The sequence below is a fragment of the Oryza sativa genome, chromosome 5 (genome assembly GCF_034140825.1).
Source record: "Oryza sativa Japonica Group chromosome 5, ASM3414082v1".
Lineage (NCBI taxonomy): Eukaryota > Viridiplantae > Streptophyta > Magnoliopsida > Poales > Poaceae > Oryza > Oryza sativa.
In genome coordinates this window covers 11,276,572-11,304,535 of record NC_089039.1, presented here as the reverse complement: position 1 = coordinate 11,304,535, position 27,964 = coordinate 11,276,572, and the positions used below count along the sequence as shown (strand labels likewise).

At 44.1% G+C, this 27,964-nt stretch overlaps 3 protein-coding genes and 1 non-coding gene across 12 annotated transcripts; 3 read left to right on the top strand and 1 right to left on the bottom strand.

Annotated features, from left to right (window-relative positions):
- The first annotated feature begins 4,107 nt into the window (after positions 1-4,107).
- Positions 4,108-11,789, top strand: LOC9271043 (putative pentatricopeptide repeat-containing protein At1g19290). 9 transcript variants are annotated; one of them, XM_066310298.1, is made up of 6 exons: positions 4,108-7,208; positions 7,556-7,757; positions 7,846-8,201; positions 9,260-9,392; positions 10,728-10,909; positions 11,470-11,789. In XM_066310298.1, the coding sequence occupies exon 1, from the start codon at positions 4,292-4,294 to the stop codon at positions 7,109-7,111; it is 2,820 nt and encodes a 939-aa protein (XP_066166395.1). In that variant the 5' UTR covers positions 4,108-4,291; the 3' UTR covers positions 7,112-7,208; positions 7,556-7,757; positions 7,846-8,201; positions 9,260-9,392; positions 10,728-10,909; positions 11,470-11,789. The 9 variants fall into 9 exon arrangements, with proteins under 9 accessions (XP_066166395.1, XP_066166401.1, XP_066166396.1 ...); XM_066310304.1 differs by lacking the exons at positions 9,260-9,392; positions 11,470-11,789 and adding an exon at positions 11,002-11,244 and having other exon boundaries at positions 7,556-7,606; positions 7,685-7,757; XM_066310299.1 differs by lacking the exon at positions 11,470-11,789 and adding an exon at positions 11,002-11,244.
- A 604-nt stretch (positions 11,790-12,393) lies between these two features.
- Positions 12,394-15,167, top strand: LOC136351088 (pentatricopeptide repeat-containing protein 10, chloroplastic-like). The gene has a single exon (XM_066310297.1). The coding sequence runs from the start codon at positions 12,468-12,470 to the stop codon at positions 14,847-14,849; it is 2,382 nt and encodes a 793-aa protein (XP_066166394.1). The 5' UTR covers positions 12,394-12,467; the 3' UTR covers positions 14,850-15,167.
- Positions 15,168-15,417: 250 nt separating this feature from the next.
- LOC112936097 (uncharacterized) lies at positions 15,418-18,618 on the top strand. Its single transcript, XR_010741218.1, has 3 exons — positions 15,418-15,720; positions 16,106-16,206; positions 18,376-18,618. It is a non-coding gene; the product is annotated as an uncharacterized protein (transcript).
- Positions 18,619-18,786: 168 nt separating this feature from the next.
- LOC9266562 (large ribosomal subunit protein eL15) lies at positions 18,787-20,554 on the bottom strand. The gene is made up of 4 exons (XM_015783913.3): positions 20,472-20,554; positions 20,211-20,377; positions 19,247-19,444; positions 18,787-19,153 (listed from the first exon to the last, which is right to left on the bottom strand). The coding sequence occupies exons 1-4, from the start codon at positions 20,473-20,475 to the stop codon at positions 18,908-18,910; spliced, it is 615 nt and encodes a 204-aa protein (XP_015639399.1). The 5' UTR covers positions 20,476-20,554; the 3' UTR covers positions 18,787-18,907.
- Between the last annotated feature and the right edge of the window lie 7,410 nt (positions 20,555-27,964).

Here is a 27,964-nt window from a genome sequence, read left to right as displayed (position 1 = left end):
TTGTGAAGGATTTCCTCTCCTCCGAAAGGGAACGAGGTAAGTTAGTGAAGTTCTTGTGCTGAGATTCTAGAGGCTTTCCAAGTAAAGTAATCGACACTTGTGGTGGATTTCTAGAAATAGGTTGAGTTGGATCTTGGTGGTCACTCAATTCTAGAAATTTGCCTAGGGATGTTTGGGGTTGAAGGCTGTGGATTTCCTCTGGGGTTTTTGCACAAGTGAGGCAAGGGGTTAATCGAGACCCAGCTCTTTGGAGCTCCTCAACGGAGAGTAGAATCGCAAGATCCAAACTTCGTAAAAAAAATTGCTCTTGTCTCTTTCTGTGATGTTTCTGTGGATGATTCTGTGATATATCCTCTGCTTAGAATACCTGTGCACCATCTTGTGAAGATTGGCTTAGTCTCTTGTTTTGAAATTTGAATTTCATCTCTATTCTGTTACCCGGAAGTTCCTTTCTTAGAACACCGGAAGTTCCGGGCATGGGAGGCCGGAAGTTCCGGAGTTCCTTACCAGGAAGTTCCGGATCTATTTGAATTTTACCGCTGTGATTTGTTTTTAAGTTTTCAGGGACAGCCTATTCACCCCCCCCCCCTCTAGGCTTCATCAGCGCGTTCACTTGCGTGATGTTTAAATGTAATAATTGTTAGTGGATGATGACGTGGCACATTTGCATGATAAGCTTTAGGATCTAGTGGGTTCTAACTTTATAATAAGAGAAGATTCCCTATTCATACAATAAATTTGGCATTTTCCCCTCCATATGTTCAAATAAATTTAAATTGGTCTTTGCGTGATGATAAATATCAACATGTTGCACATCTTGATTTTTTTTTCTTTTTATATTGGCCCTTTGCCACTTTGAGGTCAATTACCATGGTACACTAAGGATTATTATCTTGTAACATCTACATAGTTGCTTAAAAAGTAGCGCCATGATATCAATAAGTTACCACCTTATGAAAACGATTTACTAGATGAACCCTGAGTATTATATAATCATATCAGTTAGATTAATTAGGACACATCATTTTTATCTAACATACGATGGATTACCATAGACATGGTTCCTAAGTTGTTTAATGGTATAATTTTTCACAAAACTTTCTTTATCAACATTTTTTTAAAAAAAAATCAACTTTTTAATATTTACTTCATCTATTTATGTCAACTTAGTTTCATGCATCATCCATTAGCACTTCAAAATGCACCCTAATAACATATATAATTAGGCATTAGGGTGGAGAAATTGGCATATAATCATATAATCATATACATGACGAATTCTAGTTTTGTTTGGTTGATGTACTATATAATAATCATGTGCAATGTAAAAATTGACATATAATTACTATAATGACATGCTAGACTACAATCAATTATCGTAAAACATAATTTTAATGGAAATGGAATTGATCTACTCATCAAACACATATACAAACTAATTCTATTTCTTTAGAGGATCTTATTCACAAATAACGAAAGAATTGATAGGATTCTAATTTGCGTAGAGGATTTTTTTTAGATAATGGAATATAATATCCCGTTACATAGAGGATTTGATTCGAGAAACCAACACCTTATTCTAAATTCATGGAAAATTTGATTCAGGAAGAATTAAGAGTTGAGGTCGTGTCCCATATGCATTGGTGCTGTTCAGCAGTGCTGGCTGCAGCAGTCAGCAACCTTATCTTAAAAATATGGCAAAGTTTGCCCATGGGCCCACTTGTCAATCTCTCTTTCTCTTTTCTTCTTCTTCCTCTCTTTCTCTGTTCATCTCTTTCTCATTGCGCCGCTGCCGAGCTCTGCCATGGGCGAGCCGTCGTGCATCGTCGCCGTCGACGGTGAACCCCGGCTCTAGTGTCGACCAAACCGAGAGAGGAAGCCCTCAATCTCTTCGTCGCCCTCAAATCCCTCGCCGGCCATCAAGAAGACAACGCACGCTGTCACCGTAGAGCTATCTCCATCTCTGTCTCACCACCGTTCCATACTCACCTTAACATGCCGAAGATTTTTCCTTTTAATTCCATCCTCTCTCGTGCATCGGATCGACGGGAACGCCGTCGTGTCATCGCCGGCCTTGGAGCGTGCTCTGCGCGTCGCCGCCTTGACGTCGTCGCCGTTCCGGGTGCAGTGGACCGTTGCAGGCCGAGCCACCACGCCATCAGCTTCACCTCAACCTCCTCTCCATTTACCCCCAAGTACCCCATCCAATGGCGTAGCGATCTGGGAGATTGGCATCATCTTCTCCAACTCCGGCCGCTGAGCTCCATCTTTGATATCTCCCTCTCCGGTGAGTCCCAATCCGATTCCTTGCCATGGTAGCCTCGCATGGACCTCTCTAACGCGAAAGACATGCATGCATGGCAGTCCTTTGAAGAAATCGAGCCATCACCGTTCATCCAAGGTGAAGCGCCACCGCCGAGATATTCTGCGAGCCATCGTTGACGACCAAGCTTTGCCGACCTCATCCGTGCGCTGGGATGCCGCCGTGCGTCATCGCAGTCGGCGGTGAACCCCGGCGATGCACCGCCGCGGCCGCCCCGCCGTGGCCGAGCCATCCTAGCTCGGACCGGCCACCGTCGCAAGGAAGAATGGGGAAAAGAAAAGAAGAGAGAGAGGAAGAACACGTGTCCAGGGGCATTTTAGTACCTGCACAGCTCTTTCTCTCTCCATTTTGACTGAAAATAATAAAATAATAGGAGGAGTGTCCAGCAGCTAATTACCACTTTTTTGCAGTGTCCATGAGCAAATACACGATCTTCGGGTGTCTCACAGCAAAGGCCGCAATTTTTCGGTATCCTATAGCAAATTTTGCCAAAAAATATCCATGCTTTTACGCGTTACACGGCCTGTAGCCAACATTTTCTACCACCCTCCATTGGTTGCAGGGGCTAGAAATGGAAGCCTGCAATATTTTCACTTTTGGTATATTTTTCTTACACTCTATATCCTTTACATTTTTCCCTTAATGTTATTGTGGCACTGTGTTCTTCATGGATATGCTTCTCTAGTATCATATTGACTGATGCCATTCACTTAATCGAAGATGATAACAAATTAAGAATGTGATGTCCAAACTTAAAAAAAAAGCCAACAAAGAGAATATATCCAAATGAAAATATGTGTTAAATAGATCGAAGAAAAACTAGGGTAAAAGAAGGGGTTCATAATTAAAATTCACTCGAAACTGAGTCAGAAACAACAAGGGTCAAGAGCGAGCCACTTTTTTGGAAGTGTAAGGTGATGTTCTTTTCTCCCAAAGATGAAGATAAAGATAAAAATTAAGTATTTTACACAAAATGAGGTGGTATTAATGTATGATTAATTGAGTTTTAATTATTACAAGCTTGAAAAATAGATTAATTTGATATTTTAGATCAATTTTCATATAGAAAGTTTTCGCACGAAACACATCGTTTAGCCGTTTGAAAAGCGTACCACGAGTATCCAAAATTTCATCCACTCTTTTCAGTATAAACAAACGAGACCTAAATTTCATATTGGGCAACATATTTTGACCAAGATTTCATAATGGACTAGGGTTAAATAATGTTTTTACTTAACACCATGCAACTTTTCTCAGTGAACTGGGGGTGAGCAAAACTAGAAAATATGTGAGAGAACTTCATTTGATTTACACAAAGGATATAATTATAAAAAGCAAAATATTTTATGTTTTCTTTGTTCTTTTCGGCGCGAGTGGTAACTGGTAACTAACTAGTTCTATTTTCTATTATATTTTTATTCATTTGCCCTCATTTTGTGCCACTTTAAAACATGTTCACAACATTATTTTAGTGTTATTTTCTGAAAAAAGTTGTTTTGTGATTTGCTATTTTTAACGATATTTATCTTAATAATACTATAGCACTAAAAATGATGATTTAAACTAGCTTTTTTTCTGACAACTCTTTAATGTGCTCAACCCTAGTTCAAAGTGCCAACTAGTGAAAAGATACGTGGTGCTAAGTAAAAATGTTGGTTTGTCTTTACCCATTGTGAAACTTTCATCAAATGTGAAATTTATATATACTTTTTATTTTTTTTAATGGAGCTCAGCGTGGGATTGTGGGAATGATAAGACTTTCCAGAGGCCCTAAGAATTGGGCCGAAAACTCCCAAACCCAAAGCCCTCTCCGCCCTTCCGCTCCCTTCTCCGGCTCTCCGCCCACCCGCCTCGACGCCGCCGCGCTCCTCGCCGGCCACATTCGTCGCGTTCACTTCATCCCTCACCGCCCCGCCGGCCGGCCGCCGCCGCCGCAACATAACCACCACGGTGACTATCGGCCGCTAGATGCCTCATGGCTGCCACTTCCTCCGGCCCCTCTCCTTCACCTGCCGCCGTCGCCGCCTCCACTCCTCCCTGCCACGCGCCGATGGCGACGGCACCGAGGCGGGCGCTGCCACCGACACCACCCTCCTCGGCCGCTTCACCCGGCTCCTCCTCCTCCACCGCTTCCCCGCCGCCGAGCGCCTCCTCGCGTCGTCCTCGCCCCTCACCCCCGCCCTCCTCCAAGCCGCCCTCCGCCGCGTCCGCCTCGACCCCGACGCCGCCCTCCATCTCTTCCGCCTCGCGCCGTCCCGCCCCTCCCTCGTCTCCCACGCCCAGCTGCTCCACATCCTGGCCCGCGCCCGCCGCTTCCACGACGCCCGCGCCCTCCTCTCCTCCCTCCCTCCCCACGCCGAGCCTCTCTTTCCCCACCTCGCCGAGGTCTACAGGGACTTCACCTTCTCCGCTGTCTCCTTCGACTTGCTCCTCCGCGCCCATGCCGACGCAGGCCAGCTTTCCAGCGCCCTCAACGTGTTCGACGGAATGGGAAAGGTCGGTTGCCGCCCCTCCCTGCGGTCCTGCAATCGCTTGCTCAATAAGCTAGTGCAGTCTGGGGATCCAGGCATGGCGGCCATGGTGTATGGACAGATGCGGATTGCTGGAGTATTGCCCGATGAATTCACAGTGGCTATCATGGCAAAGGCATACTGCAGGGATGGGAGGGTGGCACAGGCAGTGGAGTTTGTGGAGGAGATGGAAGGGATGGGTTTAGAAGTGAATCTGGTGGCATATCATGCGGTGATGGATTGTTATTGTGGGATGGGATGGACCGAAGATGCGAGAAGGATATTGGAGTCGTTGCAGCGAAAGGGCTTGTCACCGAATGTGGTGACATATACCCTCCTTGTGAAGGGATACTGTAAGGATGGGAGGATGGAGGAAGCTGAGAGGGTGGTGAAGGAGATGAAGGAAACCGGGGATATTGTAGTTGATGAGGTGGCTTATGGTATGATGATCAATGGCTATTGCCAAAGGGGGAGAATGGATGATGCAACTAGGGTAAGAAATGAGATGAGGGATGCAGGGATACATGTGAACTTATTTGTCTATAACACAATGATCAATGGATTGTGCAAGTTGGGGAGAATGGAGGAAGTACAAAAAGTTCTACAGGAAATGGAGGACGTAGGGATGAGGCCGGACAAATACAGTTACAATACTCTAATAGATGGGTATTGCAGAGAGGGTTCCATGCGCAAAGCATTTGAAATGTGTCGCATGATGGTAAGGAATGGTCTTGCAGCAACTACATTGACATATAACACACTCCTGAAAGGTTTTTGCTCTCTCCATGCTATTGATGATGCACTTAGATTATGGTTTTTGATGCTGAAGAGGGGTGTGGCACCTAATGAAATTAGCTGTAGCACTTTGTTGGATGGTTTGTTCAAGGCAGGTAAAACTGAGCAGGCCTTGAACCTTTGGAAAGAAACCTTAGCAAGGGGTTTAGCAAAAAACGTAATCACATTTAATACTGTTATTAATGGGTTATGCAAGATTGGGAGGATGGCCGAAGCAGAAGAGCTTCTTGACAGGATGAAGGAATTGAGATGCCCTCCGGATAGCCTAACTTACAGAACATTATTTGATGGTTACTGTAAACTAGGTCAACTAGGTACAGCTACTCACCTTATGAATAAGATGGAGCATTTAGGTTTTGCTCCTTCAGTTGAAATGTTCAATTCTTTCATTACTGGACATTTTATAGCTAAGCAATGGCACAAGGTGAATGATATCCATAGTGAAATGAGTGCAAGGGGACTTTCTCCTAATTTAGTCACTTATGGAGCTCTGATAGCTGGATGGTGCAAAGAAGGAAATTTGCATGAGGCCTGTAACTTGTATTTTGAGATGGTTAACAATGGTATGAACCCAAATGTGTTCATATGCAGTGCGTTAATGAGCTGTTTCTATAAGGAGGGGAAGGTTGATGAGGCAAATTTGGTGCTGCAAAAACTCGTAAATATTGACATGATTCCAGGTTGCAGTATAAGCACGATTGAGATTGATAAAATATCACATGTCGTTGATACTATTGCTGATGGGAACCCTCATTCTGCAAATGTGATGTGGAATGTTATTATATTTGGGCTATGCAAATCAGGAAGGATTGCAGATGCTAAAAGTTTGTTTGAGAGTCTACGGAACAAGAGATTTCTCCCAGATAATTTCACTTATTCTAGCCTCATTCATGGTTGTGCTGCTTCTGGGTCTATTGATGAAGCTTTTAGTCTGAGGGATGTGATGTTGAGCGCTGGTCTCACTCCAAATATTATAACGTACAATTCTCTTATCTATGGCCTCTGCAAGTCTGGGAAGCTATCAAGGGCAGTTAACCTTTTCAATAAGTTGCAGTCGAAGGGTATATCGCCGAATGGTATCACATATAATACACTTATAGATGAATACTGCAAGGAAGGAAAAACAACAGAAGCTTTTAAATTAAAACAAAAGATGGTAGAGGAAGGTATTCAGCCTACCGTAATAACCTATTCTATACTGATCTATGGTTTGTGTACTCAAGGGTATATGGAAGAAGCAATCAAGTTACTGGACCAAATGATTGAGAACAATGTAGATCCGAATTATATTACATACTGTACACTGATTCATGGTTACATTAAATCTGGTAATATGGAAGAGATTTCAAAGCTTTATGATGAGATGCATATCCGTGGACTTCTCCCAACCAATTGGATTGGAAATTGGAAACGATCAGATCCTGTTGTTGTAAACAACTGGAACAGAAAAGATGGTCATATGAAGACGTACAGTCAGTGCTAGCTCATCTTTGAATATGCTTTCCATACTTGTAAGTGCTGGTCACTTGTGGATTATGTGAGAAAGCTCATGAGGGTATTGCTGACCTGAAGAGGAATCGGTAAGTGAATCCTTGCCTGGTGGGCTTGTTTAAAACCTCTATACTTTCAGCCGGTTATATTTATTTGTTGTTTATTTTTGTTGGCAATGCCATATAACAAACTGATCTTTCTATTTTAAAATACCACATTAACTTCAAAGTTTGAATTTGAAGTTCATGAACTGAAAATAGGCCTTGTACTTTTTCTCGTTTGCAACATGGTTTTCCTCTCCCTGGATAGTGCGCCTTATTTTCTTGCATGGTTCTTTCTTTTATATTCTAGACTTCTAATACTATCTCCTTCCCCAAATAAGGGATTTTGTATGCATACCATCCCTCATTTTTTTCCCGTCTATTGGTTGTTTTAGTTTGTTCGAGGAAGCTTTCCTGGATAAGGACATGCCCTAGAGGAGAACCTGGTAGCTTCAACAAAACTTTTTTATCACTAAGTACAGTGTATCCAGAAGTTCTCATGAATCATGCCAGTTGAATGCCAGCTTAAGGAAAGAATGGATTCAGATGATCCTTTTTGTGCTAAGGTGAAAACAAAAGAGAAGCAGTTGCAGAAAAGTAAGGATTTCTTGTAACTCTTTTCTACTGATTAATTTATTTGAAAACATAATTAAATTGAATGCATTTACTGTCTGTCTTTTATGAGGATACTGGCTCAAAATGCTTATTGATTTGGTGGAAAGCATGACAACTTGATGAGGACATCCTCCACTATTACCCGCTGGCAAAGACGCAAAAGTCGGGCGGCGACCGTGTGAGCCTCTGAAAAATCCCACCTTGCTTAGCTTGGGAGGAGGAAGCCACCTTTAAAGGGAGAGCCACCCTTCCCCTATCGGACTAGTCTTTTAGGGAGATTGGGCCTTTCCCCGAGTGGGTGTGCCTATGAATTGTTGGGGTCCGGGCAACCTTAATTTATTGGGCCTTGGTCAATCCCACCTGGGCCGGATTGTTATCACAACTTCTCCAATCAAAGTGATGAAGAGGACAATGTGGTACTCCTAGGTGATACAACTAGTAATTTATATCTATCAATTTTACCTAGTTGCCTAATACTTTTCAGAATGTAACTAGCTGCCTAGTTATTAATCCAATTGTTTTAATTTAATGTTTAGAAAGAATGGATTGAAGGTCTTGCAGCAAATTTCATTTCCTTTTCAATCCTAATTGCCTGACAAACTTTACATTTCAATGCAAAAAAGGATGAGGTTAAAACTTTCCAATTATGATAAGAAAAATATTGATGTTTTTGTTTCATGTGTTTACTTAAATTGTATGTAAGAACCTTTTGATGAAATCACAATTGCACTTTTGGTAAAAAAGAGTCATAATTGCACTGTTGTACTAAAGTACTCCCTCCATCCCATAATATAAGGGATATTCCCTTTTAGGTAAGATTAAGGATAGCGAGACAATACTAGAATCCCCCTATTAAATGAGATTTGCTTGTGGGTGAGTGGGTTGTTGGGGGTTAAAATAGGTAGAAATTTGAATTGAAATTGATAGATGTGACAAGTAATACACCAAAATCCCTTATATTATGGGATGGAGGGAGTAATACATAGTACTCCCTCTGCTCCGTTTTATAGGGCATATAAGTTTTTTCACAAAGAGACCAAGTTACGAGAGTGCGGCACGATTTCTTCTGGATATGTCCCGATTTCTTATGGATGTGTCCCTAATTAAGCCTTAATCCAAGGCATGCAGAATTCCTGGCTCTCCTCCCACAGTTCACACATGCATGGCTTGCTGAGTAGTTGCATGCAGATACCCAAGTGTTACATTACATGCGATCATGCGCATGCAAAACAGAAGGGCATCCTGGGAACAAATGCAGCTGAGCGCACAATACTCCCTATATTCTAGGACACTGTCAAAAAATTTATGCGCCCTATAAAACGGCACGGAGGGAGTAGTATACGACAATGCATAGAAACCATGTGCATTATGAACTATACTTTTATTTTTCTTAAATATATTCAAGTTCAATTGGATGAAAATGCCTGCGTATTTATATTCACCAAATGGCGTGTTACAATTTATTTTGTTGAAATTTGATGCAGTACCTAGTCCTGGTGCAAACTCTATAGGTTGATGTTCTTACTTTGTTCTGACTTCTGAGCAAATTGGCTCCAGAAAATTATCCACTACACTTCCGCCGAGATGTTCAAAACTACAATGACATTTTATTTAATGGCGAGTACACCCATTTTTTTTCTTACTTCCCTTATTTAGTAAACATATGTCAGGCTTTTTTTAATCCCATTTTCCAGCTGATCCAGTTCTGTGGCGAGCTGTTACATATCTCACATGGCCACTACTCCCTCTGTCCCAAAAAAAGGCAAACCGTGGGTTTCCGTGCCAACGTTTGACCGTCCGTCTTATTTAAAAAAATTATGAAAAAAATTAAAAAGATAAGTCACGCATAAAGTATTAATCATGTTTTATCATGTTTTATCATCTAACAACAATGAAAATACTAATTATAAAAAATTTTCATATAAGACGGACAGTCAAACGTTGGCACGGAAACCCACGGTTTGCCTTTTTTTGGGACGGAGGGAGTATCTTTTTCCAGTACCATTTCCTCTGAATTAAATAGCACAAAGTTCTAGGAATATAAATCAGTAGCCCTTGATTTTTTTTAAACACCCAAAGCTTCCTGTGTTAATGAAGCTTTAGTTTATTGTGCATATATTTACTGCTGAGGTTCATGAGCTTCTAAAATGCTGCATATAACAACAATATAACAAAGATTAGTGTAGTGCTAAAAATTCTCCATCTGCAAGTCATTTGTTTAAATCGAATGTAGTAACATGTGGTCAGTATGACCAGTGACCTAATAATCTCTGGGTACCTCTATCAGGTCAGTGGCTGAGACTGTTCTATAAGTGATAGAAGTATTGAGAAACCTGTATAATGTGTTATTGAAGTTAGCAGTTATCCTCTAATATGCCTCAGGAAGCTTGGGAAATAGTTTACTGTCCCACTGATTGAATTGCTAGCCCACATTTTGCTTAAGTGGTGCTATGATAAATCTGGAGTGATAGTTTAATAGATAAAGGTTCGATAAAAAAATGAATATGAATCAGCAAATGCAGGATCAAATTTTGCTTAAAGCCATATACTGTATTTTTCTATTTTCAAATACTATGTTCATACCAGGATTTTAGGTTTGTTTAAGCTAATTATCTGTCACTGTGATTGTTCATTGTTCTTACATGCAAACAGGTGAGAGCTGAAAAACAAAATTCAATTTACAGCTTGTCTTTGGTCAAAATGCTATCAGTCTAAAATTTTGATATACTGTTTAACTGAATGTCTCAAGCATTGCTCTATGTCCTTTGCTAAATGATGATGTTCCAAAACATCTTTTATCTCCTTTTCGTGAAGTATCAATTCTGTGATTAATTGATGATTTTGTTGCTAGTGACTTGATGTTTAGTATGGTTTTGTGGTAATAATATTGACAGCTATCAGAAACTTAGAATCCAGAACTTAGTTGATAGCTGATATTGCTATATTTTCCAGGAAATGTTGCCTTTGCTTCTTCCGCTCTTAAACTCGTCCTTAGTGAAGAAGTTTCTTCTACCTTTGTCCAAAGATAGATCAGCATTCAGCAAGTCCTTCTGGTGATGAAGGCTTAAAACAGACTGCCTTATCTGTTGCTCCAGTCCTAGCATTCCCTTAGTAGCTCTCCCATGTCAACACAGGTACTATTCTTTCTAATTGCCCTCAAATCTTTTATCATTTATAGTAACTTACCATCTTAACTTGTAAAGGAAACTCATTTCATGTTAAATAGTGGAAGATGACAGGCGTTTATCATATCACTGTTGAGTGATGCACATCATTTCAGCTCACATATACATTCTTGACAAAGCATTGTCTATGATGTTTTAGTGATGGTATATCAATGGAACTATGCAATCCACACCACATTTCCGATATTCGATGGTGTTTGTTTTCTGGTAAAGCTGCTACGTGAATTCTACTACTGCTTTGTTTGTTGAAGTTGAGTAATGCAATCTGGAATCCATTAAGTAAACTCTTATCCGTTTTGATATATAAGTTGCTCTGTATTGATTTGTGTTAACTATAAGTCTACATCAGCTGTTTACCTGTTGCCAGCAACTATCTTTCTAACACCTGGTTTGAACAGGGAGCAAACTATCTGACAAAAAAATGAAGTTTCAGAGCGCTTTAGTTCATAGTTGGTTTCAAGTTCAAAATATGAGCAGACTAGATTGATATACTCTTGTTTGTTTCACAGAGATTGCATTGTGCGCCTTATGATATAGGAGTAGCTTTTAGGTCGGAGGACGCTATTTATCATCACGTCTGATCTGAAGACCTGAAAAATCACAAGCCAACTCACACCAAGAAAATCACAAATCTACTCGTACAGATTCCAGCCTCGCGTCGAGTGTTTAGTTAAATGTGAATGTTACATGACAGCAGATCAGTGTACAGTATATATTACTATTAATTTTATTTGATTTGATGTAATTCCGATTCCTGCAGTCTTGTGTAATGCCCTGACCTGGTATACTCCCTCTGTCCATAAATATAAGCATCTTATGAGTTTTGGCATGGATTAATGTTGAGATAAAATTACTTTAATGCCCCTGGGAGTTTTATTGGAAAATATCATGCCTAGCAATGCAATAAACAGTGGAATTGAAGGGAATTTCGAGTGGTTGGATTGGGAAATTACAAGGGGTGGTTGGATTGGAAAAGCAGTACTTTTAAAAGTTTATCGATAAATTTTAAATGCTACTTCCTCCGTTTCACAATGTAAGTCATTCTAACATTTTTCACATTCATATTAATGTTAATGAATCTAGACATTAATATGAATGTGAGAAATGTTAGAATGACTTGTGAAACATGCTAGAATGATTTACATTGTGAAACGGAAGGAGTAGAAATGGTTATATTTGTGAATGGACAGAGGGATTATTCAAGATAATCCATCGACATTAGCTAGCCTCTCATGTTACGTACTGTACGAGACCCTCGTGTACAGACTACTGATGCATACTGTTGTGTGATTCAGATTAATGGCACGGATGCGCGATGAGATTCAGATATTCTCGCAAGGAAAATCATCAGGATGCCGTTGATTGACAGTTGGCGCTGAACTGGGTTCACTCTCCTCCCGCCAAATCCCGTCCACCCGCTGCCGCCCATCCGTATCCCGAAACCCCATCGCCTCCGCTCCCCTCCGCGCCATCGTCGTAGGCTAGTAGCTCTCCCTGGTCGGCGGCGATGGACGCCACCGGCCGCGGGGTTTTCCCCAACAAGCCCGCCCTCCCTGCCGGCCCCAAGAAGCGCCCCCCTCCGCACACGGTGCTCCTGCCGGCCACGCCGCCGCCGCCGCCGTCGCGCTCCTCGCTCCCGCTCGACTCGCTTCTCCTCCACCTCACCGCGGCCCCGCCGCCGCCGCAGCCGCCGGCCACGCGCCGGCCGCATCCCACCCCGACCCCGCCGCACTCCTTCCTCTCCCCCGCCGCGCAGTCCCTCGTGGCCGCTATCTCCTCGCAGCCGCTCCCCTCGCTCCCGGCTTTCCTCTCCTCCCGCCGTGACGAGCTGCTGCGCTCTGACCTCCCCTCCCTCCTCAAGGCGCTCGAGCTCTCTGGCCACTGGGAGTGGGCTCTCGCGCTCCTCCGCTGGGCCAGCGACGAGGGCGCCGCCGATGCCGCGGCGCTCGAGATGGTCGTCCGCGCGCTCGGCCGCGAGGGCCAGCACGACGTCGTCTGCGACCTGCTCGACGAAATGCCGCTCCCGCCCGGATCACGCCTGGACGTCCGCGCCTACACCACGGTGCTTCACGCGCTCTCCCGCGCGGGCCGGTACGAGCGCGCGCTCCAGCTGTTCGCCGAGCTCCGGCGCCAGGGGGTGGTGCCCACGATCGTCACCTACAACGTCGTGCTCGACGTGTACGGCCGGATGGGGCGCTCGTGGCCGCGTATCGTCGCTCTACTGGAGGAGATGCGTGCCGCCGGCGTCGAGCCCGACGACTTCACTGCCAGCACAGTGATCGCGGCATGCGGCCGTGATGGCCTCCTTGATCAGGCGGTCGCCTTCTTTGAGGACCTCAAGGCCCGTGGCCACGTCCCGTGCGTTGTCACATACAATGCACTCCTGCAAGTGTTTGGCAAGGCCGGGAACTACACTGAGGCGCTGCGGGTGCTCAAGGAAATGGAGGATAGTGGCTGCCAGCCGGATGCCGTCACATACAATGAGCTCGCCGGGACATATGCCAGGGCTGGGTTCTTTGAGGAGGCTGCCAAGTGCCTTGACACAATGACCAGCAAGGGATTATTGCCTAACACATTCACGTACAATACTGTCATGACGGCATACGCGAATGTCGGTAGGGTGGATGAAGCACTAGCTCTGTTTGATCGAATGAAGAAGAATGGGTATGTTCCGAATGTGAACACCTACAATCTTATCTTTGGTATGCTGGGGAAGAAATCAAGGTTCACCGCGATGCTGGAGATGCTTGAGGAGATGTCAAGGAGTGGATGCACACCGAATCGGGTCACCTGGAACACGATGTTGGCCGTCTGTGGGAAGCGGGGTATGGAGGACTATGTCACCAGGGTACTCAACGGGATGAAATCTTGTGGGGTTGAGCTGAGCCGAGATACCTACAACACACTGATATCTGCCTATGGTCGATGTGGTTCGAGGACCTATGCTTTTAAGATGTATGATGAAATGATCAGTTCTGGCTTCACCCCTTGCCTCACCACATACAATGCTTTGCTGAATGTGCTGTCAAGACAAGGTGATTGGTCCACTGCTCAGTCCATAGTAAGCAAAATGCTGAAGAATGGTTTCAAGCCGAATGATCAGTCATATTCACTACTGCTCCAGTGCTATGCAAAGGGTGGCAATGCAGCTGGGATAGAGTCTATCGAGAAAGAAGTTTATGTCGGTACAATTTTTCCTAGTTGGGTTATCTTGCGGACACTTGTGATCGCAAACTTCAAGTGCCGTAGATTAGAAGGGGTTGAGAAGGCATTTCAAGAGGTAAAGGCACAGGGTTACAAGCCTGATCTTGTCATATTCAACTCCATGCTTGCAATGTATGCAAAGAATGGATTATATAGCAAGGCCACAGAGATGTTCGATTCAATAAAGCAGAGTGGGCTGAGCCCTGATCTAATCACTTACAACAGCTTAATGGACATGTATGCCAAGTCCAATGAGTCTTGGGAAGCTGAGAAAATACTTAAACAGCTCAAAAGTTCTCAGGTGAAGCCTGACGTTGTGTCATATAACACCGTCATAAACGGATTCTGCAAGCAAGGTCTGATCAAAGAAGCTCAGAGGATCCTATCTGAGATGATTGCTGATGGCATGGCTCCATGTGTTGTAACCTATCACACACTAGTTGGAGGATACGCCAGCCTGGAGATGTTTAATGAGGCAAGAGAGGTTGTCAACTACATGATTCACCACAACTTGAAGCCTATGGAGCTGACATACAGGAGAGTAGTCGACAGTTACTGCAAAGCCAAGCGGTATGATGAGGCCCGTGAGTTCCTGTCTGAAATTTCAGATACTGACCAAAATTTTGATCAGAAGTTGCAGCACATGCTTGAAGCCCGTATAAAGGATGCTCAATTTGGAAGATAAGCTACTATGCCAACGTGTATCATCTTATGTCATTTTTATCTTTGTGTGCTCTTCAAGGATATGGAGTTTCCAAGTTTTGATAGGGAAGTCAGTGTAGTATTACTTGTGAAGAGCCTGCATTTGCCATGGGTGGCACGCTACTGCACCAAATGGTGCCGCACAACGTCAAATTAAATGGATTTTCCTCTCATCTTCAACAGGTGTACAGTGTACTTCTGAAGTCACATTCGCGGTGCCTAAGTACAGAATCTGGTAGATTGTCCGATTGTTTTGAAGAGTCAAGATTGATTTGATCTAGTGCAACTTAATCGGTTAGCAGCATTATCAATTTCTTATGGACTGGATTGTCCATGTGTTTTTCGATTTTCAGGTCACTTGTTTATGCTTGAATGGTTTCTATAGGGCTAACCTGTTTATAAAAAAAAAATGTAGAATACCATGTTTTTTTTGACGCAATAGAATACCGTGTTAGACTTTTGAACTATCCATTGATAATGATAATAAAGTCTATATTGGAGTAATAAATTGCCTTAAATGTAAACAAACACAGTTATGTGTGCTATTTCAGATGGTGTTCTCTCCCTACAATCTCCTGCTTTTCCATGCATCGTGTTTTGTTGGGCTGAATCAGTTGTTCAACATTGAGATAGATAAGTTACTTTGAATCCACTGATCTGTTTTGTTCAGAAAAGAATCCACTGCAATCTCAAATATTATGTTTCCACTTAAATGCACTGTATTTTATTCTCTATCTATTCCAAAGTCCAAACTGTTTTCGGAGCTAGTACCGTTATCTTTTCAGGTTAACAAGCCAACTATCCCACTAGGAGCTGGAGCTGGAGCTGCACTTGTATCAGCCTTTGCTACTATGGTAAATAAACTTAGTCAAGAAAATAAAACAAATTCCACTTACTATGTATGCAGATCATTTTTAAATATATGGGATCATGAAATCTTGAAAACTGGTACCTCAAATACATTATCTTTTTAGTTGTTGGACAATTATTTTTTAATGTTAGCCTCTATAACCAGTGCCTTTTCATTTCCAAAGAGAAAAGGTAGCACCATAAAGATAAAAGTTTCACATATGGTTGAGCAGGCACTCCATAAGATGTTTTAATTAATATATGCAAATAACTAGTCTAATGAACTTTGTTTGTACTTTATGCAGTTGTGCTAATTTATCAAGAGCTTTAGGTAATTTGTTTATTTTATTTCTCGGTCTGTCAGAATGACATGTTCCATGTGTGTTGCAGACTGCATTGCGTCACCGCAGAGCTTTGGCCGTAGATAGTTATTGGATTGGAGCGTGGCTCTTTTTATTACCATTATTCTGGGAACCACATATTCGATCAATGTAAAAGAACACATTTCTTTATTTCTTGATTTTGTTTTTTTTTAAATTAACTAAGAATAGTGCAACCAATTATTTTTGTGTTCATATTATTTTTGTGCAATGCGGAACTTTAATAGGGAATAGAGCAACTTCTGTCTATTTTGCAAGGAATATATCTCCAATTATAAAACCACATATAACATATTGTCGAAACATGCTATGTTGGAATATTCCTAAATAGTATTCGGTTCTCCTTGCAGTGTACTTTTTGGACCTCTATATATGTTTATATGTTTACTTGAAAAGGAAAAGAAAATGGAATGGATGCTTTGACATGCAGTTGTATTTTTGTTTCCTGCATTACTTTTAGTATTTAACGGTTTTGATCATGAAGTTAGCATTTACCTACACTTTTATGACCAAAGAGCTGACATTTCATTTGAGAAAAAAAGCAGTTGTAATTACATTTTTTTTCTTGTGACATCCCATTTTGTTCATCTACAGCTGCCATCCTTGAGATGGAAGAGATTTGCTGTTGTTGCAGCACTCTGTATACTAGCAGACTAGCAGTCTGCAATAATAGTTCAGTGGGCATTTTTAGTCTTTCAGTGTCAGTTTTTTTTTTAGGGTCAGCGACTGCTTTTCAACTAAGAAAAACCACTAGTGAAAAATTAGGTTTGCCAATCTTAGGCCCTGTTTGGATACGGGCATGGTTGTTGAGGCGTCGCTATAGCGTCGCCATGGCGTCGCTAAGGCGTCATGGCGTTCGGCGACCTCTAGGGCGTCCTGTCGCCATAGGCTTCTCTGCCTTACAGGCATGAACTGAAGGAGAGGGTAAGAGGAGAGGGGAAAAGTACAATGTCTTGCTGCTGGTCCTCCCTGGCTGCGTCCTTTCTCCTTCTTGTGCTGATGGGGAGTAGAAGGACTGCTGCTGTTGTGCCATATGAGAGAGAAAAGGTGGAGGAGAGGAAGCTGCTGGCTATAAGAAGTGAGAGAGGATAGGAGGATGGTCTGCTTGCTGCATCGAAGAGAGAGAGAGAGAGAGAGAAAGATGGATGAGAGGAGCTTTGTTGCAGTGCTGCATGATGGGGGGAGAGAGATCGATGTAGATGAAGTGGCGGCTGCTGGGTAGGATTAAATTGCTGCTTGCTAGGTCAAGAGAGGAAAGTAGTGGGCCTAGGCTAGGTAAGTGCTTGAATGGACCACTATTGGGCTGGGCTGTGATGAATAGAGTACCTATTAGTGTATTTACAGCTCATATTTCTTATTCTTTCTATCTTTTCACTACACGTAAGGCGTTGCCACGCCATACGCCTTATCACTATAGCGGTAAGGCGGTGGTGGGTTGTCATACCTTACCATACCGCCTTAATAACCTTGGATACGAGGACTAATTTTTAGTCCCTGTCACATCGGATGTTTGGGCGCTAATTAGGAGTATTGAACATATAAATGATAAAACCCATTCCATAGCCCTGGACTAATTCGCGAGACGAATCTATTGAGCTTAATTAATCCATGATTAGCCTGTGTGATGCTACGGTAAACATGTGTTAATATGGATTAATTAGGCTTAAAACATCCGTCTCGCGAATTAACTCTCATTCATGCAATTAGTTTTATTATTACTATATGTTAAATACTCTAAATTAGTGTCAAACATCTGATGTGACAAGGACTAAAGTAGTCTATGATCCAAACACCACCTTAGTTATATTCTCATATGGATTATTCTATAAAACTAGATTTTATGGTCTGCTTAATTACGAGGTGTTGTCTCGTTGTACTTTAGAGACTCCTTGTTTTCGCTACCCACCCCAATTTGGATATCCTTACTAACAGAAAGATAATTATTGATAATGGGCTGGTATGCTTCTGAATTAGTTAGTTGCGACAGTAGTATGTGTTGTTTGCAGCTAAGCCATAGGCCTGTTGTGGCCTTGCTGTATTCATCCGTGGTTTTCTTTATTGTTGTCTTTGTGTTTATTCATCTGTGTTTTTCTTATTTGTCATGCAGCCTAGCTATTAGCTTCAGTATGTTTAATGTGATAAGCATTTTCATTGTCAAAAAAAAAATCTTTACTTGTATATAGTTATACTTGCTGTGCATATAATTATGATGATTTGCCATTTCTTATGGCTCATTTGTTGATTTTCTTACAAGTTTGGATTGTTCCTAAAACTGATTAGGTAGATGGATGCAAAGACCACGGATAGAAGATCAGATCCTGATGATAGTCCAGCAGTCCCGGTAGAAACAAATTAGAGGTCTTGCAATGCCACAAATATTGAAGGTTGGGAAAAGCCAAAGATGAGGAAAAAACGTTCTGCTATTATGGCAGACAAACATATTCTATCATCCCTTCATGTTTTATTGTGTTGATTCTCTGTTAACTCGGACCTTTATTCTGCTTGAGTTTATGTTATGAACAACCTGACCTACCATATTGCATAGCATAGACATGGTAATTCTGAAACAGGTTATCTTTCCAAACATTCAAACATTGGTAAAGCAGATTTACTTTCTGGAATCACGATCAAAGGAAAGACAATAGCACGAAGTCAGATAGTTAATACCAACTATGAATAACACCCTGAAAATGCCAAATCATGAGATATTCGATAACTGAATAATTCTTTCTCTCATCACAAGAAAATAGACAGATAATTAATGTCTGCAAGGGACAGATTCCACTGTAACGAAACACCAAAGCACATAAGCTTAACGGTAGCGACGAAGAGAGACGGTCTGGTTGCGCTTCCAGGTGGCCCTGCGGGAAGGTCTGGCCTTGTGGTGAGTGTGGCCTTTGCCGCGCAGGCCACGGTACTTCTTGCCAGCAGAGGTGAGGCCACGGAGCTCACGGTGCTTGTGCACAGGCTTGCAGAGCCAGTTGATCCTTGGGTCATTGCGGATAGCGCTGTGAGCAACATCCACAAGGATGATCTCAAAGTACTTGTAGGTGGAGTCCTACATTAAGCCAATGAAAACAAAGGAATTAATGAAAAGCAGCTGAAATTTTTTTTGCCATCTTCCGCAAGATCCCAGTGAAATCAAATATACCTCATTCACCCAGTAGGAGTTGAGCACCCTGAGTCCACCCAGCTTGCGTCCAGCTCTCTCCTCAGCAACTGACCTCTTGTTCCTCTGGAACTTGAGCTGGGTAATACCCTGGTGCTTGGGCTTGCCATAGACAATACCCTTGGGCACTGGCCTCTTCCTGCCACCACGCCTGACGCGAACACGGTAAACCACATAGCCCTGAAAGCAAGGTCAAAAAATAGTTATGCACAATATTTGGATTATAGGGCCAAAACATTCAAAAGTGAATCAGACAGCAGCATGTGAATACATTTTGGCTAAACAATTGGAGCAACCATACAAAATTGTGCTAGAGTATCATTAGCAAACTAATAGTACAAACAACACAATACAGTTTTATCAACCTTGAGCATTAAATTGCTAAATGCTACATAATCAATGCAGTATAAACACAGACAACCAATGTACCATGTCAATTCCAAGTAAAATAACACATCAAAACATGTCTTTTGTAAGACAAATACAATCACAAGGAATGTTAATACATTGACAAAGGCATCCCTTTAAAATGTAGTAGAGAACCTAAGCTACTGCAGTGATACAATCAAATGAAAATGGCGCATTAAGCGCCACTATAAAAAACTAAACCGGTGGTTAACTGATGCTCTGCCTGCTAACATATGGCGGATCTAGGTTAAGTAGATAAAAAACAGCACGACAAAACTAAACTTCCATTTCCAGAAACCAGACCAGTCCTTCAACTTGCATTGAAGGCATACAAGCAGAATTAATAAAATAAATGGCTCTACACATTTTCCGCATTCACGATGATCGGCTGGACCTGCAAATCTATCTAAAAATCTCTACAAATTAGACGGCTACCAGCAGCAACCAAGGCGAAATCCATCGTCGATTGATACAGATCCGCGGGCACAGTAGTAAGAGCGAGAGAGGGGGACAGTCTAGTAAGAAGAAGGGAAGCGACCTGCTTGGCCTTGTAGCCGAGGCGGCGGGCCTTGTCGGGGCGGGTGGGGCGGGTGAGGCGGACGATGGCCGGCTGCTGGCGGTACTCCCAGCAGCGCACGCGCTGCACGAACCTCATCACGTCCGACTGCTTCCTCCTCCATAGCTCCGACACGTACTTGTACGCCCCTGCACCTCGCAGCAAAAACCGGGCGCATCAGAAGAGAGGAGAGATGTAGGGGGAGGTCGACGAGGAACAGGCGGAGGAGGAGGAGGAGCTCACCCATGTCTCTTGCTGCGGCGGCGGCGGCGGCGGAGGTGGAGCGGGAGAGAGAGGCTGGTAGGGTTTGCGTGGATGCGCGTGGTGGAGGAGGTTAGATAGAGGAGGTTTACGGTTGTAGGCCTGGGGAATGGGTCGCTGATGGGCCATATTTGGGCCATAGGTGCAGTGAGCCCTACCAGAATGAGCCCAGCAGCCTGCTGCTCCTTTTCAGCCTGCCCCGCCGTTAGGAATAAGTTCATATGAGGCCCCTCAACGAATACGATTTTCGTCGTTCAACCAGAATCCAGAAACCGGTGCAATACAGGTCTCATGATGGTTTGGATGGCTTTTTTTTTTTTTCTTACGTGGCTTATTTGACCCGGTCTTCATCTGACGTGGCGTTGACGTGGCATTGACATAGCAATTTATTTGGAAATTAATAAAAAAGAGTGACCCCACATGTCAGTTACATAAAAAAGATAATTTTAAAATGGTGGGGCCCACGTGGGCCCCACATGTCATTCTCCACCCTACCCTTCTTCCTCATCTCTCCCCATCTCTCCTCTCCTCTCTCCAGGCGCCACGGGAGATTCGGCGGCGGCGGCGACGCAAGGGAAGGGGAGGGCGTCGGCGACGGGAGAGCTGGGTGAGGGCCGCGGGCAGAGTGGTGGCCGAGGTGGTCGGAGGAGGTCGCCGGCGAGCGCGGTAGCAGCAGGAGTAGGGAGTATGCGGCCGTCTCATCGCCTCCGGAGCCCAAGCGCCTCCTGCCACGAGCTCGTCAGCTGGAAGCGCACTTCGGCCTCTGCTGCATCTCCGTCGAGCAGCCCAGAGGAGGAGGAGTGGGACTTCTTGGCGAGGTGGCGGTCAAGCAGCTCATCGATGGTGTCGGGCCTCTCGCGGATGGATCAGACCGGCAGCCGCCGCCTCAACACGGCCAGGCCACGAAGATGAGACCGACGACCTCACCCTCCGTCTTAGACTCCGCCGCCACCACACTTGCCGGCACAGGTGTCGGCCATGAGCTCCTCGTCTCGATTGGCCACCTCCAAAGCCTCGCTCGTCGCACTCGTCGGCGACCTCCTCCTCCGGCCACCTTTGCTGCCGCCGCTCAGCCCGCGGCCTGCCGATGCTCCGCCCCCCCCCCCCCCCACCACGCCTAGCGCTCCCGCCACCGATGCCCTCCCCTTCTCTTGCGTCGCCGCCAACTGCCGAACCTCCGTGGCGCCTAGAGAGAGAAGAGGGGAGAGAGTTGAAGAGAGGGGGATGGGGAGAGATGAGGAAGAAGGGTAGGGTGAGAATGACCAACTTTTTTAATTATTTTTTGTGTAACTGACATGTAGGGTCACTCTTTTTTATTAATTTTTAAATAAATTGCCACGTCAATGCTACATCAATGCCACGTCAGATGAAGACCAAGTCAATTAAGCCAGGTAGGTGCCACATAAGGAAAAATTGTAGATGAGGGACCCGTTATGAGACCTATATTACACCGGTTTTAACAGATGAGGGACCCGTTGTATCTGGTTTTCTAATTGAAGGACGAAAATCGGATTCGTTGATAAGTTAAGGGACCTCAGATGAACTTATTCCCCGCCGTTACATATTTTGAACACAAATTACTTATGAATAAGTTCACTTGAGGTCCCTCAATTTATCATCCTCTGATTTTCATCCCTGATTCAAAAAAAAAAAAGATACAACCCATCCCTTAACTTACAAAACTAAGGTCTCTCGGCAGTATTGTGTTCGGTTTTGGCTAACGCGGTACCTTTGTACCACGTGGAATTGACGTGGCGCTTACGTGGTTGTTTGATCCGAAAAAAATAAAAGGAACAAAATTAAAAACTGGAAAAATAAAACAAAATACGCGAGACCCATACGTTAGCCAAACAACAAATAGAGGGACCCACATGTCAGTGGGTCCTACTTCCTCCCCCTCACCCTCTTCCCCTCCCTTCCATCCTATCCCGCTCCCACAACGGCGGCTGCCCATGGCTGCGGTGTTGAAGCGGGTGCCCGCCGGCCACCTGTGACTTGTGGCTCCAAGAACGCCGGTGATGACAAGAGAAAGAGGGAGAGGAGCGCAGTGAGGACTGCGAGCACGGTGGGTGGCGGGATAGGAGCAAACGTGGTCCTTCGGCTATGGCTCCGCCGCCTCCACACCACCCACGTTTCTGTGCTGAGGAGGACTGACCGGCCCCGCCGTCCTCCGCTCCTGCCCCGTCTCCTACCGCCTCCATCCTTGCCACGCGGGAAATGCGGCTTAGCTTCAACCGCGCCATGAGCACATGTCACAGACGACGACGATCCAGTTGCCTCCCCTCTCACCCCGCTCCCCTCCTCCTCTTCCACCACGCCACGATCACATGCCGCGGACAACGACGACCTGGTTGCCTCCCCTCTCACCCCGCTTCCCTCCTCCTCCTCCACCGCGCCACGATCACATGCCGTGGACAACGACGATGACGACGACCGACAGGGAGAGGGGCGGCGGCCATCGGGGAGAAGGGCGATGACCCGCGGGAAGGAGCTAGGCGACAGGCGCGACATCACCGAGCTCGACTATTGCGGAGAGGTTGCCGGACCTCCGCTCCCGCCTCGCTGCCAGGCCGCCACCTTGCTCGCATCTCCTCCAGCTGCTGCCGGATTCCCTCTCGCCGTCGTTGAGAGAGGAAGGATGGGCCGAGGCAATGGTGGACACAGCTTTAAAATATAGATGGGGTAGGGAACAAAGATGTTTACTTGATAAGAGCAATCGAACATAACACATACCATATTTATAGTTCAATCGCATAATTGCCTCGATCATTGTTTACGGCGTGCATCCATTGTGAAGAGATGGACTAATTTGTTGGACATTCACACCTTGTTATACCTAATTTTGATGGCCTATGACTATTATAAGAGGGTAGGGAGGGTCTTAGGGGTGTGAGGCGACACGGGTCATAGCTGGGACGGTTGACCCACCCTGCCTAATGGGTAGATCCGCCCTTGGGCTGAGGGAGAGGGGAGAAGGAGGCGCCGGCGCCGATGTCGTCGCCATGGAGATAGAGAGGAGGGATGTGGGTCCCACCATTTTTTTATCTTATATCTGACTAACATGTGAGCCTCACATTTTTTATTTTTATTTTTTATATTTATATTTTGCTTTCAGTGCCACATCACTGCCTTGTAGGATGAGGACCAAGTCAAACTAGCCACATAGGCACCACATCAGCCAAAACAGCCATCCAAACCACCGAGGTATCTTGTTTGCACTGGTTTTGTAAGTTGGGGGATTAGTTGTATTTGGTTTTGGGGTGTAAGGACAAAAATCAGACTGGCGACAAATTGAGGGACTTCAAGTGAACTTATTCCAGATTGACCAAAGTCAGGCATTAAACAATGCTTTCATATAATAATACAACATTATTATAGTAATAAAAAGAGATTTACCATACAGTACTCTAGCCGACTAGGACCGCACTCATGGCCTTGCTGTGGACCTACGGTAGTACTATCTAGGAGTATCCAACTAGGACAACACTCACGCCTCGCTACTTAGAGCATGAAGCAGTACGACTCATGTCTGGATTGTGCACTGAGTGAAAAGTACTATACAGTATACTGCACCGAACGATGCAACAACATTCAGGGAACCAGTTCTGATCCGGGTGTGTGATGTGAGTGTACATAGTTGATTGTGTTGACTGTAACGCATGCACATGGCACTGTGGGACATGGAACTGATGGAGCTGTGAGTGTACAGTTGCGTATAATGCATGCACATGGTGCTGTGGGACGCTCCTATCAGAACTGCTTGTATTATTCGGACCAAGCAGTAACAATTAGTATGCATATAGCCCACACGATACTATCGGACCAAGCAGCAGTCATTACATGCACATAACCATACGGTACTATGGAACCAAGCAATGATTGATTACTTCATGTAATGGCTGGTCCATTTACCAATTCTCGTTTTACCACCAAGGACTATCGGAACCAAGCAAGCCATTGATTGCTACACAATGCCTACCCTCCTGTTATCATTCTCATATCTCTCAGAGAGATTATTGCAGCAAGCAAAACTATCGGAACCAAGCAGAAACCAAGCAAGCCATTGATTGTTACACAGTACCTACTCTCCTTCTACCATTCTGTATCTCTAAGAGAGATAGATGTTGGACGTGACAGGTCATTGCTACGGATGTCACTACACACATAATAAAGAACTGCCTTTTTATCAATTTTGTCTCCTTCTACCATTCTCATGTATTTCTAAGAGAGATGAGTTGTTAGACGTAACAGGTCATTGCTATGGGTGTCACTACACACATGATAAGAGCTGTCTTTTTACCAATCTCGTCGATCTCTCGCTCTCACCTCACTAGGATAGCAGTAAAATAAAGAAAAGCTATGCATAGTACCTATTTTAGCCACAAAGTAACTAAATGTTAGACGTAATACGTTACCAGCGCCCATCCCCGGCGTGGCGATCAGAACGCATTGCTCCGGCTGCCACTTCACATGATAAGGACTGCCTTACCAATCTTGTCGATTTTTAGCTCTCACCTCACATGATTCATGCTGTTTGGATGTACTGGGTCTCCAAGACTGCAAATACTGCATTGATAAGATGATCATCCAGCCCAAATTAATTGAACATGATCATCATTGCCACCTTCCTGATTATCATATACTCTTCCATTTTCTTGAATATGCTCCCTATTGCCATCTTCATGATTGTCATACTGATACGGTATATGATCAGATCATGAATCCACACAATTAATGCAAATTCTAGTGTGGAGACTAGGGGGCACATGCCCCCTACCCCTTGGAACAAGTGGAGCTCCTTTATTTTTCTCTCGCTCATAATGTACTTTTCATTATTCCTTAATGTTTTCATATGAAATTGTTTTAAACTATAATGTTGGTGTAGTATAAGACATAATGAGCTTGAGCTTATGTTGGTGTACTAATATAGTATGTTTAGTGCCCCCACCCCAAATATTTTTTCCTAGATCCATGCCTACACACAATGTGATTGTCACATGCCACGGTTAATATATTTTCATCTACATGTGTGCTTCAAGGTTGATAAGCTTGTCACATGCCACAGTTAATATATTTTCATCTACATGTGTGCTTCAGGGTTGATAAGCTGGCGCTGGGAAATTGGACTTGCAGGATGATGTTGTTGGGCATGCTATTGTGCGTAGGTGGGACTGTGACGGTGATCGCGGGTTGTTGCGTACGTGGCCTACAAACCTACTCAAATCCAACGTCTGGAAACTAGTGAACTTCACTGGCCCTCACCATGACATGGTTGTAGGTACAATTTGGTTGTGTGGTAACTGTTTGAGCTATGCTATACTTAAAAAATATTGATGCATAGTCTTTGGTTTCTCATTGCCATTGTGAACCGATGGGATGAAAAATTCAAGCAAAGGCTTGTGAAGATGTTCCCATCAACATACTTGATTACGATGCTAACCTCCCTATTGGGAAGAATGCAAACCTTTGTGTGGGTGTCTTTCTTGTCCATAATATTGTCCATAACTGAGTAGAGTGGAGGCTCTCAAGTGTGATCTTAAGCTCTTCACAGTCATCTACTTGGTAATTAGCTAGTCACAAGACATTTTGATTGACAAATTCATGTAAGTTATGACTTGTGACCAATTCACCCTAATATTCTTTTTTATTCCATATGATTATCAGGGAGTGTTAAACACAAGCTTTGTGTTCCTGACTTACTGCTCATCATGTGGATGATCAGTCGAAGTGGACCCATCTACCCTCCGTTGTTTAATTCTCTTTATTTGATACTTACGACAGTCTTGGACTCGATGCTACTATTGATGGTCATTAAGTGCAAACTTTAACAATCAACTCATTCATAAAAGATATCAAATATACTATCAGAACTTAGTGCTAGGAGTTTACTACTAACCATTTCCACTAGTTTTGGTAAATATATGTATGAGGGTTAATTAAGGAGAAAATGCACCCGACATGCGACGAAAATGAACCTTCGACCAATCATGTGCAGTGTCACGCCCAGAAATTCCCGAATAGAATTCCAAGCAGAATATGCATTAAAATCCCCGTCCAGGACCGGCCGGGGTACACAAACGACAATGTTGACATTCAGATCCACGTCTTACAAACATCATAAAAGTCTTACACAAATGCAGCGGAAGAAAAGAAAGACAACAGGAGCTAAGCCTTGACTAGAACTGCAGCGGGAACACCACTCCACAGGCATCCTCGACGGCACGAACGAAGCCTACTCCTCGGAGAAACCTTCATCTGACACATACTCGAACTCTGGGGTTGGGAAAAATAGAGCAAGACTGAGTACTACCCACTGTACTCAACAAGTCATACCGGAATAGGGGTATGATGCAGGGAATTATCAAAGAAGAGCTAGAGTGGTTCATTTGCATAAAGCGAGCATTTATAAACATAAGTTGAAAGATTTAAACAGTTGTAATAATTAATTAATATTAACTATCCACTGTCCAACGCTATCCCACGTTGCGACAGGCCTAACCATCCACCTAAACTATCCAAATTCAAAAGATTACACTAGGGTGAGACTAATCACGGTGAATCTGGTTGACCGCCCATAACCGCGGGCACGGCTATTCGAATAGTTTTACTCTGATCAGAGGTGTACAACTGTACCCACAAGACACAGCCCCACAACACGTTTCCGTGCGCCGACATGCCACCACGACAAACCGGAAAGAGGCCGTGACAGGACCCTTCGCATAACCCCCTCTAACCAAGTACACCACACCTCAGGTTTCACCCCCACTCCTCGCAAGGCAGCGGGCAGTCCCCTCTCGTGCCTAGGTGAATCCGGAAACCGCATAGGCCGTCGCAGGGCCCATCCAAACTCCATCACGCCTACCCTTGCCTGGATGCGTCGGCTAGAGGAAAGCTACACTACAAGCCCAGCTGTTGCCCACGCTGGCTTGTGGTAAGTACGATAGGTTCTTCCAGGGCATCCCGCGAACCGGTCCTTAACTGCCATGGGTGCGACCAGTAAAACCATGCACCCACAGCCCACCATGTGATTTATTTTAATTAACCAACACCAAAGCGGTGGCACTGATCCAACAAAACCATTAGAACCAACAGTCTAAACATTAATAGGATTTTTCCCATTGTGAACTAGTTGAACTAAGCATGGCTAAGCAATCCCTAGCCCAATCTCTAGTCATGTTATGACCCCAAGCTGACAAAGGGACATGGTACAACAATAGCATGGATATGATAATAGGTAAACATCCTATAGTAACATTATAAAACGATGCAGTATTTGAAGGAAAACAATAGAGCATTTGCAATATAGGATCAACATGTTCAAGTGACAAGCATGACTTGCCTTGCTCTGCTGCTGGAGGAACCTCGGCGACTATTTCGAAGTACACCGGAGCGTCGGAGGAACCGGAATCTAGCGACATACAAGGCAAACAATGCAAACAGGCTATAAGACTATTGAAACAGGGAACAAAACCATT

Excerpts from the sequence above, each read along its gene's own strand:
- LOC9271043 (XM_066310300.1), top strand. The coding sequence starts at position 4,292 with ATGCCTCATGGCTGCCACTTCCTCCGGCCCCTCTCCTTCACCTGCCGC.
- LOC9266562 (XM_015783913.3), bottom strand. Across the intron at positions 19,445-20,210 it reads TCGGCTACAAGGCCAAGCAG|GGCTATGTGGTTTACCGTGT; the intron begins GTCGCTTCCCTT and ends CCTTGCTTTCAG. Across the intron at positions 19,154-19,246 it reads ACTCCTACTGGGTGAATGAG|GACTCCACCTACAAGTACTT; the intron begins GTATATTTGATT and ends GGCTTAATGTAG.
- LOC136351088 (XM_066310297.1), top strand. The coding sequence starts at position 12,468 with ATGGACGCCACCGGCCGCGGGGTTTTCCCCAACAAGCCCGCCCTCCCT.